We start from the raw sequence: 16,427 nt of genomic DNA, 5'->3' as shown, positions 1-16,427 counted from the left end.
TGTTGCAGTGCTCTGTCACGCTCAAAGTAAAGAAGTTCTTCCTCATGTTCAGCTAGAACTTCCCATGCTTCAGTTAGTGCTCGTTGCCCCTTGTCCTGTCGCTGAGCACCGCTGAAAAGAGTTGGGCCTCATCCTCCTGACACCCACGCTTAAGAAACTCAGAAGATCCCCTCTCAGCCTTCTCCAGGCTAAACAAGCCCAACTCCCTCAGCCTTTCCTCATAGGAGAGATGCTCCAGTCCCCTCATCATCCTCGTAGCCCTCCGCTGGACTCTCACCAGTAGTTCCTCATCTTTCTTGAACTGGGGAGCCCAGAACTGGATGCAGTACACTAGGGCAGAGTAGAGGGGGAGGAGAACCTCCCTCGCCCTGCTGGCCACACTCCTCTTAATGGACCCCAGGATCCCATTGGCTTTCTTGGCAGCCAGGGCACACTGCTGGCTCATGGTCAACTTGTCATCCACCAGCACTCCCAGGTCCCTCTCTGCAGAGCTGCTCTCCAGCAGGTCAGCCCCAAGCCTGTACTGGTGCATGGGGTTGTTCCTCCCCAGGTGCAGGACCCTGCACTTGCCCTTGTTGAACCTCATCAGGTTCCTCTTTGCCCAACTCTCCAGCCTGTCCAGGTCTCCCTGAATGCCAGCACAGCCTTCCGTTCTATCAGCCGCTCCTCCCAGTTACAAAAATGTTCAGGTTGGTCTGGCAAATGAAAGTTGATGTAAAAATTTTGAATGGTACTGTCTGTTCACTCTCCCAAGATGTTTTTTCCCTTCCTGTTATCATTCTTTTTTGGTACTATGCAAAGCTACAAAAGCCACTCAGCTTCTAATCAAAACATTCTTCAAATAATTTGCTGGAATGTAGGACTGTGGTGAAATGTATAAATAAATGTGTGTTTCTCCACTAAAATTCTCATACTTTTTCTTGTACGGCTTTTTTTGTTGTTTTCTTTGCCTGCATTAGGGATAAATTAGTTATCGACTAATAGTACCTATATTTCAGTACTGCTAAGACGTGTTTTGAGAATAGCTCAACATTTTATTAAAAAAATTCTAAGAATAATGTAAGAAATGAAATTTTAACTAAAGAACACTGTCACCTTTTTTATATAGCCTTCTGTACTCATTTGGGATTCAGTTTGCAGGATAGTGGAAAACCAGTCCATGTTTTACTATGTATCATTTTTATAATTTAAAAACTTTGCAGATGTAGTTAATATTTCAAGAAAGAATGGGTTTAGACAAACACACTTCAGTCTGAGCTGGGCATAATTTACTCCTTGCTGGGCATAATTTACTCAGTGCAAACTGTAGTAAGTAATTAAATCTCTCAGTTGTGTATATTGATTGTGTTTCCTGATAGATGTCTGAAACATTCGGAATACGAGGAGGATGAATTCTTACCCTTTCTAATGCTGGTTTCACCCGGGCTAGGAACTAGACACTTTGTTACTTGGTCAGGGATGGAAACCTTGCATGCAAATGCAACTGTTAAACACAACTAGCAGTCACCTTATAGAAAATGTTTCTTATGAGAGATTTGAGGAATAAATAAATATTGCAAGCAAGATTGCTTGCAAATTATGTGTTGCATGCGTAAGCAAATTTGAATGAGAAGGATATATAGTATCTGCAGGACAAATCTTACAAGCGTCAAGTTGCTCAAAACACGTCTGGTGTCATTTATCCCTTGATTTCTGCTGCAAGAAGATAGGAGGAGCTAATGGGGAAGAGCTAGGGTGAGGCAAGAAAGTGTTGTAGGAAATGTTGAGGAAAACATGGAAAAGCCAGCCAGGATCTGGCTGCTCCATAGACCTATGTAGCTGCTTAACCAAGGACACAGAAAAGTCTTGTGGAAAATGGTGTTTTCAACTATATTTGAATAAGACTCAGATGCACTGAAGAAGCAGAGTCCCATGTTTGGATGGAAATTGCTCATGAGCACTTTTGTGTATATTAAAAGCAACATGGATTTTTAAATCTTAAATGGACTTGCTTAGAAATATGAAGAATTATATTTCTAAGGAAAGGTCTTGCTTTCCACCTGATGCTGCTTCTTACTTGAGGAAGAAGATACCACTAATATCTGCAAAGTTATTGTATTATTATCTTTCAACATCCTCCTTAAAACTCTCTGGTTTTGTGCTGCTCATGTGAATTTTGACAAAAGATTAGACAGCTGGAGGTCTGAGACAACCAGCCTATCATGCTGACCAGTACTGCATTTTTTGGTACTTTCCCATCTGTTTGCCTCTTTCCAGCTGTTGTTTCTTGTCTTGTTCTTAGATTTTAACCTGTTCAGGGCAAAGGTCAGCTGTTAATTAATGATGATGCAGTCTAAATACATTATGCACAATGTAGCCCTAGAACATATAGTCTTCAAGGAAAAAGAAATTAATATTAATAACAACAACCACCTCAGTAATAGCAGTAAATCCTTTTTAGACTTTCCTTTCTATTACTTCTATAGGATTAAGTGATGAGGAAGCATTTAGGTTAGTTCAAGATACATAACATCACTTTTGTCTTCAAGTGTTATCCAGGAAGTGGCTGAATAAGTTTTGCAGTATTTCAAATATTTCCTTTAAGGATCTCTGTATGTTTTGAATTTCTAAATGTGACCAGTGTAGTCCTGTCCCTTCAATGCTGTTGGTTCTGTCTTATCAAAAATGTAGTTTGTTCTGCAAATACTCAGGATTTCAGTTAAGAGCTTCACATTGTCTTTACTGTACTGAAGTTGAAATCTGTAGGATTTCACTGTTTCCCAGGGAGAAGTCATATAATGAATTGAACCTTCAGGTTTTTTATCTGTTTGTGGTTTATGTCATACAGTAATAATATTTTCTTTGTCTAAGTATGGATAGATAATATTTTTAGATTCATATGATTTTCAAACTGTTTTGCTTTTTGCAGAGGACGAGATATTGTGTGCAGAGTAAATTTGTTATCCTTTACGTATTCAAGAATTTTTATTTTACTTAAATATATACCATATAAAGAAGATTAGTTTTCTGCCTATGTATTTATATTTTCTGTAGCTTGGAGTGAATGCTTTGAATGTTCTGTAAGGCTGATCTAGGAATTTGGATCTAAAGGTAGTGTGTTATTATTGGCATGTGTTTACATAGTTTAGGATGCAATGCCCCATTAATTTCATACTGTTTTACTTTATTTTTCATGTACCAGATCTTAATGATAAAATAGATGAATGGCACTGCTACAGTTGAAATGTTAGTCTGAAATGTACTTCATGCTATGTACACAGAAGTGAGACAAACCTCATTGGTGACCATTGTGGTTACTTAAGGAAAGCTTTCAGCAAACATGTGTGGTCTTTTCACAGAATTCTTGCAGATTGAGGCATTTCTATTATCCTAGGGACCAGCAAGGAAAGAAATAGAACTATACAAATATAGTATGAGTATATTCTGAATTGCTACCCTCTTAGTGCTTGAACTCTTGGGATAATTCACTGTGGACTCTTACCACGTTCATGTAATTCACTGCTAGTTCTCAGTAATCAGAAGTAAAATGCAGACTTGATTCAAGGGTGCATTTCCCATTGTTTTGCACTTGCTTATTGCCTAAAATACTGTCATAAGTATCATGTAAGCCTGCCAAGATTGCTGGTGTCTGAAAAATTTCTTTAATGTGAGACTTTTTCTAATGCCAAAGCTGGTGTCTGGTATTTTGACAACGTTCTGCTAACATGTTTTATACACATTCTGTAAATTCACTTTAACATTAATTTATTTTGCATTCCAGTAGGAAAGAAATGTGCAAATTTGGAAGAGAGGGAAGGAAGAAATTAAGATTACACATTTTGTCTAAAGTGATTGACAAAGTAACTGACAAAGCAAAGTAATATGAGATGAAACTAGACAAACAGAAACAAAAATTATTGAGGAAAAATTTTGGTTTAGTGTCTGAAATTGAATGGGGGAACAAACCACAAAGGTAACGGTTGATTCTGTCCCTTTTTTATTGTTTGCTTTTTTTCTGTTGCTTATACTCTTAGAACAAAGTAACCAAAACTGAGAACACCAACAACCCCCAAAGAAGAGTTCTTACCAATGAGTTGTGAATAAACCTTTCTTAAAAGAAATCGCTGTGCTGATCACTCTCCCTCTGCTTGAACTGATATTGGAGCTTCTAAGAGAGCAGCAGTGATTTTGGAATTGACAGAATCCCTGAAGTCCCACTGAAATATGTTCCTGACTAGTAAACCTTATTTGTGGTGGCATTTTTTTACACTCCATGTATAGTTTTATTGAAAGTAAACTATATTTTGATGAGGACTTTATTAAGTCAATATATTTAATGTATGTGTGTGTCACAAGAAGGCAAGTAATTGCTTCACGTGTGTTTCAAATTGCCATAAGCCATCACTGAAAAGTGCAGTCTCTTCCCTGAATATTCTTTCCCATCCCTCTGGTGCCTTTTGTTCTAGCACAAGCATTTATGTGGCTGCACAGGGAGCCGCATCTGACAGCTGAGACGTTAAAACTAATTTAGGAAAAATGAAATGTGAGTGTTTCAAAGAAAAGCGTTGCTTATCTGGGTGGAAAGAGATTCAGCTTCACATTGCCTCAAACTCTGATTAGGGCTTTGCCAAATACAGACCTGGTGGCTAAAAGACTATTTCACAGCTGAGCAGATGCCCAACCAATGTTAATATTTACAAAGCAGAAGGCAACTGCCAGCAACGTGGTGGACAACAGACTGAAATTCCTGATTGACTTACAAGTAAATATGTCCTAGAAGAAAGGGGAGGGGAGTGAGGAAGGGGAATGATAATATCTGGCAACTTCAGAGGGACCCCCAAGGATCGGACGGCTATATCAGGGATAAACAGGGATATAAAAGTCAGCGTCCTTCCCCAGTCCAGCAGCTGTTTTCTCTGAACACGGTCTGAAGACACTGAATAGGAAACTGAACTGAGCCTCTATGTGCACAGTTTAAGCAGTCATTTACTGTTTGTCCTATGAATCCTGGGAGGGAGACGCAGCTGGGATGCGTTTCTGCAATGCGAAGATGGGGTGATTGTCTTTCTTTTTTGTCACTTCTGCCCTTATAAAGATTTTTCAAGTGTGTTGCTGGCTTTTAACTTTTTTTCTTCTTGTAACTTAATCTGGTGTTAGAGGTGATTTCAAGAAAATGTTGAAAAAAGAACAACTTAAAAGCTATTTGCATCCTTGATGCTGAGATTCGCTAGTAGTGCCCAATATCCTGGTGTTGGAAGACTAAGAAGGTACTTGTCCCTTTAGCTGCAAGGGCTCGAGTGGGAGCTGGAAGACTGGGGTCTGGGTCACTCTTCCAGTGATCAGCATTAATGAAGTAAACTTTCTGTCAGCACCAGTTAGGGGAAAGAAGCAATGAAGTCTTAAGGGAGTTTATAAGAGCAACATGTTAAAATGTCGTGCTTTTGATTCAATTCTCCTGGTTCCTTTTTGTGGTAAATTGAGAATATCACTTTACATAAGTCTTATTAACTTTCAGATGCTGAATGAATAATTCGAAGATAATTTGGTGGACTTCAATATCAGTTAACTCTTTCTTTAAGGGAAAATATTGCATCTAATAAGCAACTAATAAGCGTTTTTCATGGACAGAACTAAAGATTTTAGCTCTTCACTGATAGACGCTGCAGAATAACAAGTCAAAAAAAGTCAAGTAACATTAGCATACAGAGCTGAGCATGAACCTACTTGACAGTTTGTAAATGAATGTAAAGCTCATATACCAGATGTTGCTGAGACATAGAAACAGTTTGAACTACTTACTGTAGCAAGTGAAGTTATGGAAGAGGCATGCTTTTTATGAAAGTTGTTCTCATTTGTCGTGTACACCAATGCATTAATTTCTGAGATTTCCTTCAAGCATCAAAATTATTTTAGTTACCTACATTTTCAGATTTGGGACACGGGTAGAATATTTTTACGGGTGGAGAAACAACAAATCAACCATTCTACATGTAAAATGCATTTGTGGCAAATCACTTTCATTCTGAAATAACCAAACCCCTTCAATCTCAAGCTCAGTCTTACTGCTACTAGTATAATATTTGTATCTTTTTGCTATTACTCTGCTGTTGGTGGAGATAATACAGCACGTGATCATCACTGAAAAAGGTGATGACTTATCTGGAGCTTCCTTCAGGAAGAAAATTCTGTACTGCTTCAGTGAGTCCTCTTTCTCCAAATACCTTATATACAAAATGTGAAGCATCTAATTGACTCTGGAAGTTTGTGTTGTCTATTAGGAATTTGTCAGATAATTTTGCAATATTTCTTTTGCCGTGAGCCTTGTGGAGAGTTGTTAAAATTTGCTTCTGGGATTTTGCAGAAGGTCTTGCTTGTTAGCTAAGCAGTGGTCTCTTCAAGAATAATCAAGAGGGTTGACATCTTTAGCTATAAAGTACTGAGCTGGAGATGTAGTCCTGAAATGGATAAAGTCTGTCATGGATGGATATCGGTGGTTTTCTGACTTTCAGTCTTTTGATGTTGATTCAGCTTGTGTCTTATCTATTCCAAACATTTCATTTTCTTCTTGTATCTCCAGCATAGCCTCAATGCAGTAGCCATCTCTAACTCCACAAAATAAAAATATCCACTCCAATGTTTGGTTCTGTTTGTAGTTGGATATGAAAAATTACTGATCTTTCCTGTTATATTTAGCTTCTGTCAAGAAAAGACACTTCTCAGAATGACTACAAAATTTTCAGAATAATATATTTAATAAAAAGCTGTAGACTCTTCATTGGTTTTACTGAAATGCAACAAAGTGTCTATGTCAGAATTTCACTGACTCTCAGCTATTTAAGTACTGTTTTGCCTATCGTGAAACCGAGTTGCAAAAGTATGGAGTAGAAGGAGTATGGTTTTGTTATTTGTTCAAAACAAGATTAGAGTGAAGTATCTAATGAATTCAAGTTGGACACAGGACTGTTTGTTGTATATCTTCTGGCATTCCAAATAACAAAAATAGTTCCCTCTCTATATATTAATTAGTCTTTTAATATTGTGACTGGTGTTAATATTTAAAATAAAGCCTGACTGGATACAAGCAAAGACTTTTTCCACATTGATTTAACTCCTTCGACTATACCCTTTCTAGAAGTTAAGTTAACATCAGGTGGTAGTAAATGTGACAGAAAAATATTTTTATGTTGTTGTGTTCCTTTTTTTTCTTATGTGACAAAGCACTTATCACTCACAGGCATGTGGTCCTAATCTGGAAGATGAATTGGTTCATTCCCTTCAAGTACCATATAACCATTTACACACCATCGAGCTTAACACTATTAAAGGGTAATTTCCCCTGTGGGAGCTATGCCCAATATAGCCTCAATCTCTGCACTGGGTCTTTTTATCTTTCTATGGCAGGTAAGGAGATTTAAATAAAAGGCTTCATCAAGAGTGCAATCACAGACATATTCTTCCTATTGAAATATCCATGAAATAGCAAATAAACACTCCTGGAAATCTTAATGCTCCTAAACATTACCAAGAAGACTTCAGTGTGCAGTTTCCAGTTTGAAATTTTGTGTTGGAATCAAAGCTTGTGAGATACCTTATTGGCTTGGCAGTAGAGGACAAGAAATATTATGGGAAAATTTGCATTTCTTATTAAATTCTGAATGTAGTAAAATATTTCAGAATGATCAAGGAGTAGATTTTGCCATAATCTCTCATAATCACTCTGATTTTCAAAAAATTTTCTCATCATTTCTTTAGTATCTCTACAATAATTGAACACACTATTATAATAGGTTCTATATTCCAGCACAAAATGATCATTTAGTCTATGGTGAGGTTTTGTTTAGAACATAGTGTTTTCACAAGTTCATGTTCAAATATTTGGGGGCTAAAGTATTATCTGCAATAATTTTCCTTGTTTTCACCTACTGAAGAATTTTCCAGGGGTGCTAGTAAAAATCTACTGTCTGAGTAAAGTACTGAAAAGTTATAGAAGTCATTCTAACTTCCTTTTTTTTCTGTAAGAGGAGAAGGTATTTTTTCACCCTTTCTTCTTTTATGATTAAATTGCTTTCCTTCTAAGATCTGTTTTTGCATTCACACTAGAATGAACATGCTTTATGTTTGAACTAATTTTTTGTAACTTCAGGTCACAGAGTGTGTTGTCTTTGACTTGAATGGGGTCAACAGTTATGTCTAAAACTTTTTTTAAATGAATGCTGTTCTGGACCCAGACTCACAACTCAGAATCAGCTTGTTAGTGAAGCCAAATCAATTTACATGTTCTGAAGATACGAATCTGAAGATTTCCCAGAGCACAGGGCATATTTACAAAACTGTTTTTATAAAAAGTGAGTAACCTAAGTGCTATTCTTCATGTTAGGGAAGCCCTGCTGAGATTTGCAAGACCGCACCATGGCAGTCTCATCTGCAGGCTGACTTGCTTGGCTTCCTTAGGTAACATACAATTTAGGTTCTGCTCAAAGTACTGAAGTCGATATGTCAACAGCACTGGCCTTTTGCCCAAGAGTTCAGGGCTTAGCACATTAATAAATCAAAGACTCAAAGACACTAATTCTCTCTTGTGCCTGAAGGAGGTTAACTCACTTTTTCCAAATGACTATGTTACTCTGAAGTAATTGAAGGTGAAGGGAACATTCTCTTTGTTTTACTGAAGCTATTCTACTTTGCACTGGCTGAAGCCAAGACTCAGTTGGGTCCAACAACATGAAAATGTGAGCATTTGGCTATCCATAGCGATTTGTCACTCAGCTGAAAGGAATAAGAAAATAGGAAATGCCGAGTTTCAGTCCGCCTTTCTGAAAAATGCTTCACTATTACATGCTAAGCATGCATTGCATCGAGCCTTTAAACCAAGAAGTGGTTGGAAATTTTGTACCAGATGAGACCCAAACTGAAAATGGATAGTATTTTTTTTTACTTGAAGTGATTTGAAACCACACAGCATAAAGACTCCCACACAAAGTTTTGTTCCACTGAGATCTCTACACTGAACTCTTCAATTTTTCTAATAAGTGCAAGCTGTCAAGAGCAGAGCTTGTCAAGAGCACTTAGATGTTTCTCACATTATATACTTAGTTATTAGTATTGTTTGCTTGGGATGTTCATAATGGATAGAATTCATCCGTAGGCAGAGGGACAGGGAAGGACTGCGTGCCACTGAATTCCTGTGTAGGCCTGCATATTAGCCTTAAAACAGAAATGAAGTGGGGCATGGCCTTCCCTCTCCCCCACTCCCAACAGGACTAAGTTAGATGTAAATTGCAATACCTAAAATAAGTAGAAGAGTTTCCTTGACAAATTGTATAGGGTTAAAAAAAACACATAAAGTCTCACTGCTAAATCCAGGCAGTGGATTTAGCTTGATTTTTGTAGTGCATTAAAGAGGACAGAGTGCAGTGGTCAGGAAGTCCCTTGTAAATTTGCCTGCCATAAAGCTAGTTTTAACCTACGGGTCTAGTGGTAAGGGGCAAGCTGAATCCCTTGCTGGTTTCAGGGAGTGAATTCATGTGTTGAGCTGGGCTCCAAGAACAGGATTTTCTTCTAAAACTGGAAATATCATTAATATGCCACAGAAAATGTCAGGGGTTTAGAGCTATCATTTTATATCTCTTAAAAATAATCTTTTTTTAAAAAATCAAAGTGAAATTAGACATAAAAGATAATCATTTAACATTGAAGTGTGATATTAAGTACTCAAAAGTCTGGTAATGAAAATGTTCCCACAGTAGCCATAACCTGTCATCAGATTTCACAGGTGACTTCTCTCTAAGCATTCAGTGTAGTGTAGTACTTCGAATGTTGGTGAAAGGTAATAAAAAGCCCTAGATATGTAAGATGGATAAGTCCATCATAATGTGAGATTTGGTGAGTATTTTTGCTACTGTTATATGTTCATTATGGTTAATTTTACTTAGATTCTTAAGATTAAATCATAAAACACAATAGGATTCATCTTATATTTACTTCGAAAATAATGTAATTCTGAGATAGTAGGTAGAAGAAAAGTTCGTTCAGGGGTTTAACATAGCGGTGTACCAGACTAAAGGTCCTGTGTAGTCTATAAAAATAAGGATTTTCCCTATGCAAAACAACATAAAAAAAAATGCATTTCATGCAAAATCATGTGCAAATCACATACTGCCAATATTCTCAAGCATGCAAAAATTATGGCTCAAACTGCAAATAGGATTTTTGGATTGGATATAATTTCTTTTACAGATACAAATAAAAATAACTTTTGTTCTCTTTGCTATTGTGTTTCTGAGCCTGCCAATATAATCTGTCGGTTTAAAACCCTGTTACCCTCCTGTTTTCATTTTTGTTGATATCAGTTAAAAATATGGAACTTTTACATCATAATTTTATTAACAATTTTTTCTGCAATGTGTTTAAGATGTGTTCTCCATAAATATAAAGTATTTGCTAAAAATTTTTGGCTTATGCAAGAGTTATTTCCATTTATAGCTATATCAATTCAAAGGAACTGTTAATTGGATTATTTGATTAATTCAATAGACTACATCTAGTAGAATTGGTTTTTTTAAAGAAGTACATTTGAAGAAAAGATAAAATACCCCAAGAACTTCAGTTTTCATTAAAATTACATCATAGAAAACCTCAAGATTTTGGGGTTTGTTTGGTTGTTTTTATTAAATTGGTTTAGTATCTTAAAGCAACAAACCATCTTAATTTTATAGTGCTATCAAGGGGATTGATAAAACTCAAATAATTTCACTTCTTTCATGTGTATTTTCTGGACCAGCAGTAAAAGATAGCATCTCTTTAACAGATTCTGTTCTTCCCGATTGAGGTACTGCATACTGAACACATTCAAAGTGTTGTTTATATTTTGTTTCCAAAAGACTATTTTTATTTCAGCTTCAACTCTTATCTACATGTCTTACATCCAGCTATAACTGTTGTACTCCAGAGCTAAGATTTTCCATTCTTCATATCAATGTAATTGTTATTAAAATTCTAACTTTCTAAGAGAAAGAAAGCCATTTAAAAGCAATAAAGGAAAAAGAAGAAGTGGGAAGTGTAGTGTCTACTGGAACTGCCTGGAGGAGAAGTTAGAGAACCAGCAGCAGGCGCGAGATCCTAGAAAGGGCAGGAGCAGGAGCGACAGGTTGTAAACCAGTGAAGTTTTTTAGTGTTGTGTGCAAAATGGAGTAAATATACTTTCTCTGAGTTTTTAAGAACTGTTCTGCACTCCTGGAGGTAAGTAGTTTCAGTAGACTGAGCTAGAGAAGGTACAGTGAAGACATCATCCCATCACACAATCCCAGCCACAAAGGAGTATGCCAGCATAGAGGGCAATAAGGAGATGTTTTCCGAATTAGAGGTGTAGCTAAATTTATCTGATAATCCCTGATGTTGAAAATTAAACAAATATATTGTGAGAATTCTTTCTTATGTATTTATATATTCTTTTGGGTTTCAGCAGGTGGAAAATACTGTGAGAAAGACCTCCCCTCTAGCAGAAATGCTGCTTCTGTTAATAACACACTATTGACAGAGAAGTGCAGGAGCATATAAAGAATTCTTTGTGAGGAAGGATTTGTTAATTTTTAAAAGGAGACGTGTGGGAGAAACCTGTGTTTGGATTAAAGTAGTTGTGAATTTAGGCGATTCAGTGAAGCATACAGAGCTCAGTGCTGTAAGGTACTGAACCTCAGGGTTCTGATCCAAAAAAGCATTTAAATACCTGCCTATTGTCAGGCTCCTAAATAGTCTTGTAGCAGGACATGGAATTTTTTATGTTCTTGAAGGTGTATTTCAGTGCTTTTTTTGAAACAGATCCATAGTACATTGCAGGTATGAGCCCTTGAGAAGCAAGGAGTACCAGTAAGGAAGTAAGTATAAACAGACCAACTAGAAATAATATCTTGATTTATGAAGTTACAGCAAAAAACTGGGCAGGAAAGGCAGAGCTGAAGACTACAGGGTGTTTCTAACAGAGAACTTTACTTGCTTAGTCATAGAGCGTGTTGTTACGTTTGAAGAAGCTAAGATTGTAAACCCAATTAGATATTGGTGTTAATCATGTTGTTGAAAATCAGAGTAACAAAACTGAAATCACTACTTGGTTTTATGATCGCATGCTGCAAAGCCAGAGTACTTCCATAATGCTAGCTGTCTCTTTAGATTTAGCATAATCAAACAATGATTTTGAGGTATGAAATGAAATGCCAGATACAAGAATAGAAGGAAGGCATGTAAATTTGTTTAAGTACATGAACGTATTTCTGGAAGAGAAAGAGCAGGGAAATCGCTGCATCCATGCGCTAAATATTTAGGTTGAATATAATGAAGTAGAAAATAGCTTGTGGCTTTCACTCTGAATAATGTAAGTACAAGCCCTGATGGATTGTTGTCTCTCCTCTTTCGATCTTGGTTATTCATGGGTTTCTCTAGGTGGACTGCAGGAATGTGACACAGCATCCTGAGATACTGGCTAAAACAAAAGAAAAGCAGGTTGTTGAGTGCTGCTGTTGTTACATTACTATTTATTTGCTTTTGTGTTTTGCTTTGTTTTGTTTTCCCCTGTGTCTCGTATAAAATATTACAATCTTCTTAGGTTCCTTTGAATCACAGAACTGCTCTGTCAAAAAGGCACTAGAGTGTTCATATTGCTCCTGCATTCTTTATAATTGTAATTATATTTCTGATTTGTAATTCTGAAAAACAGAATACTAAGTGGCTCAAAAATCTCCTTGAAGTTTGAGCTGTCATACCCTGAGTTTTGGTACTGACAAAGGTGGTTAACTAATGCTGGTGGTGTCTGGGTAAACTGTAAGGATGATCTAGTTTTTGTAGGATATTTAGATACCTAAACTCTTTGGACTCTTTCAAGATCTGTAGCAGACACACAACTGCCACTGAAGTCCCACTCTTCATTTTCATTTAGGTCTTTAAACACCTTTAAAATTTTTCCCTTTGGTCTGATCTAATGCCTCTTGAACTCTGACAGATATTTCCATCAGCTGTAGACAGTGTCCTGAATTAAGATCATGACGTTTATGTGATGTCAGCATAGCATCATTTCACTTCCCAGCTGGAGTTTTGAAATAAGGCTTCGGAAATGAAAATGCTTGTACAGATTTAGCAGCTACCACTTAATTTTCACATTCATCTTCTACTTAAGACTTCAAAGCAAAAGTGACATCTGGAAAGAATAACAACCTAGATCCAATTTTCGGGCGCAAGAAGCGCTGAGCAGCACCTGCTGATAGGCCATCAGACCGCTCTCCCTGTCGCTGCAGAGTGCCTCGCTGCCGATAACTTCATAACCTTCTCTTCCCTGCCATCTTCTGCAGTGAGAGGCATACAGCTGAATTGCAAGCTTGCACTGAGGCAAGTCTGGGATAATAACTGACAGTAAGAAGTGCGGTGAAATCACTTTGGGATAAAAAAGAAAAAAAAAAATCCTAAAGACCCTGTCAGTAGTGAGTGATCTCTCTGTTATTCTAGGATTAATACTGCTCTTTCTGTCCAGGGCTTCTGCAGAGTTGACATCTGCAGAGCATAATATCAGTAAACTGTTCTGGGAAGGTGAGTTAGAGCTTCCAAAAAAACCGTTGAAGCCTTTGGTATGTTTTTATTTAAGCAAAGAGTTTGCAAATTGTATGGTAGCATTTTCCTAATACTACAAAATCTAATTTCTCATGAAAAACCTCTTGAAGTCTAATGGCAAGCTAGCTCATTTAAACTTGCCTTCAGGGATTTCCAGTGCAGATAATCTGTGAGCATTATACACATCTCATTACCTGGATTCTTAGGCAAGCAGTGAAGTTATTCTTGCTGTAAACATTTTCAGAAGTGAGAATTTTGACAACTGAACACACATGTAGGACAAGACCTTCAAACTGTGTACCAGTCTGGTATAGTTCTTTCAACTGAAAGGAAATGCCAGCAATTTATCCCAGCCAAGACTCGGAGTCTAGTTTTTCTATATGGTAGTTGATCAGTTTTCTGTGTAAACCAGTGCTTGTTTAATCCTTTTTCTTTCCTGCCTTGTATTAGGACCCCCCCAGCGAACCGTGTCCCCCAAACAAGACCGTGAAGAAAGGAAGCGCGACAAGGTCTTGGACAAGGGCAGTGAAAGTGGGACTTCCTGTAACGAGTTGTCTACCTCGAGCTGTGACAGCCACTCGGAAGCGAGCACCCCTCAAGAAAATGCCACCAGCACTCAGCCATCCACCGCCCACCAGCCAAACACTCTGACTTTGGATCGTCCGTCTAAGAAGGCCCCAGTGCAGTGGATGCCGCCACCAGACAAACGCAGGAACAGTGAACTCTTTCAAACTCTCATTAGCAAGTCTAGAGAAACAAATCTTTCCAAAAAGAAGGTATGTGAGAAGCTGAGTGTTGAGGAAGAAATGAGAAAATGTATCCAAGATTTTAAAAAAATCCACATTCCAGATTATTTCCCAGAACGCAAACGTCCCTGGCAGTCTGAACTCTTACAGAAATATGGGTTATAGTAATCAACTCTTTCATGACGTATCTCTGGGGCATTTGATGTTTATTAAGTTGCCACTAACTGATGTCCTCCTTCTGGCCAACTCTGCCACCAGATCTATCCTGCTGCTTATTTCTTTCTGTGAACAGTGGATGTTGGATAGTACATGGTTTCTTTGAAAATATGTATAAAAAGATAGAAACTTAAAAAATACAAAAGGCGTCTCATCTAAACCACCCCGTAATAGCAAAGAAAAAACGTGCATGGTCAAGAAAGATGTTTTTTGAACTGTAGTCAGTTGAGCTTCATTATCGTTTTGGAACTTACCGAATAAAAATCTCAATCATCAGTTAACACCTCGTTTTATGTCACCAATAAAAATGACTCAGACTTGCTATGGATGAAGAGAAACAGGGTTTAAAATTCAGCTGAACTGGTTTCAGAACTAATTCCCAATGTTCTTTCAATGTTAATGCAATAAAGCAGATACCTATTTTGCATGAGCACAATGTTACAAATAAAATCACACAAGAACAAGAGGTTTTCTGTTGCTTGGAGAATTATTTGTCTGATACCAAGCCTATAAACATAAAACGTCTAAGGGATTGAATTTTCTTTGTTCTGGATCTGTGATTTTTTTGTGTGTAAAATGTTCTGTATCTAAGGATGGTGTAAATACGCCTTATACTGTTTTATTATTGCACCAACAACGTTCATCTATTAGTGCTTGTCAGGATTATTTCTGTGAAATGCAAATTTATGGCAGATTGTGAAAACTGGTTTGATGGTCTGAAAGTTTCTGTTATGTTAGTCGCCAAAACTGGAGAAAAATAAAAGAGACTTTAACATATTTATTAAAAGAACCATCTGGTAGATTTTCTTGGCTATCACTATCTCCTCTCTTTTTTAAAAATAGAATCAAGCGAATTGTTACTTTTTGTTTGATGTTTTCATAACTACTCTACTGAAAAGAAACAAAACAAAAAACATGTTTCAGGAGTGGGTGAAAAATATTTAGGGTAGTACCATTTAATTGGAACCACGATACAGACTGTCCAAGAGGAAGGGAGTTACACTAAGAAGCAGGGGCAATGAATATAAAAACCAAGTGGTTTTACTAACAGAGCGGAAAGCAGTTCCAGTTTGACAAGTTCACAAAAGTCAGCTTAGAAATAGGAGATTTAAAATATCACAGCAGAGTGCACTACATTTACAAATGAAAAGTTTTCTATGAATACTCAACTCTATATGACAAACCTGTTTGCTTAGCCCAGATACAAGAAAATCAGTACCTTTCTCTTACAACACCAAGGAGACAACTGTGGTTCAGACAGCCATAGCTGGAATGGGTAAGGACCGCTGGAGTTTGCAAGAGAGCTGCTGACTTCTTACAGGCTTGAAATTATGACTGTGCACACACACAAAGAAACATACACATTTACAAGGATTCATCCCCGTACATATTCTGTAGCAGGAACTGCACAATTGTGTCAGAAGAGATGTTTTTACAGCCAATGGTAATTTAAACTGGTTTAGCGAAAGTGAAGAGGAATTCTTGCCTTGTAGTTTCCAGGGTTATTCATAGTGCCTGTGTTACTTTTCAGTCTTCTAGCAAGCCATTTTAAGAAGAGACTGCGCACTTTTGATAGTAGCTCAGCAACTTCTTTTTTTTTTTTTTAAACCTATCTAGAGCTAGTTACTCTCCTACTCAGTGCATCAAGTGGCTCAAACATCTCATCTTTTGACAACATTTTTATAACTCGAAACAGTGTATCTGGGATAAGTCTAGTCTGAACTGATGCACTCCCGTGTGAAATCATTTGGCTTCTCAGGTCTGCCCTTATGTTCCTTGCTTGCTTCTTTCTCTGGGGTCCAAAAGATCTATTCCTTCTTTGGAAAGTTTCTTGCTTTTTAAACATGTTTATCATTGGCTTTATCTCTCTTTTTTAATCTTTGGCTTCCTAGT

General features: G+C 37.3%; 1 protein-coding gene across 1 annotated transcript in view; it reads left to right on the top strand.

Annotated features, from left to right (window-relative positions):
* Nucleotides 1–15,346, top strand: part of KCTD8 (potassium channel tetramerization domain containing 8) — a 100,563-nt gene extending 85,217 nt beyond the window's left edge. Inside the window, exon 2 of the mRNA XM_075422172.1 lies at nucleotides 14,023–15,346. Within this exon, the coding sequence (XP_075278287.1) occupies nucleotides 14,023–14,483 (461 nt within the window). The 3' untranslated portion in view covers nucleotides 14,484–15,346. The remainder of the gene's footprint in view (nucleotides 1–14,022) is intronic.
* Nucleotides 15,347–16,427: the final 1,081 nt, after the last annotated feature.

The sequence above is a fragment of the Opisthocomus hoazin genome, chromosome 5, assembly GCF_030867145.1.
Source record: "Opisthocomus hoazin isolate bOpiHoa1 chromosome 5, bOpiHoa1.hap1, whole genome shotgun sequence".
NCBI classification, from domain to species: Eukaryota; Metazoa; Chordata; class Aves; order Opisthocomiformes; family Opisthocomidae; genus Opisthocomus; species Opisthocomus hoazin.
Note: the sequence above shows the minus strand (reverse complement) of the source record. Positions and strands in the feature narration are given on the sequence as shown.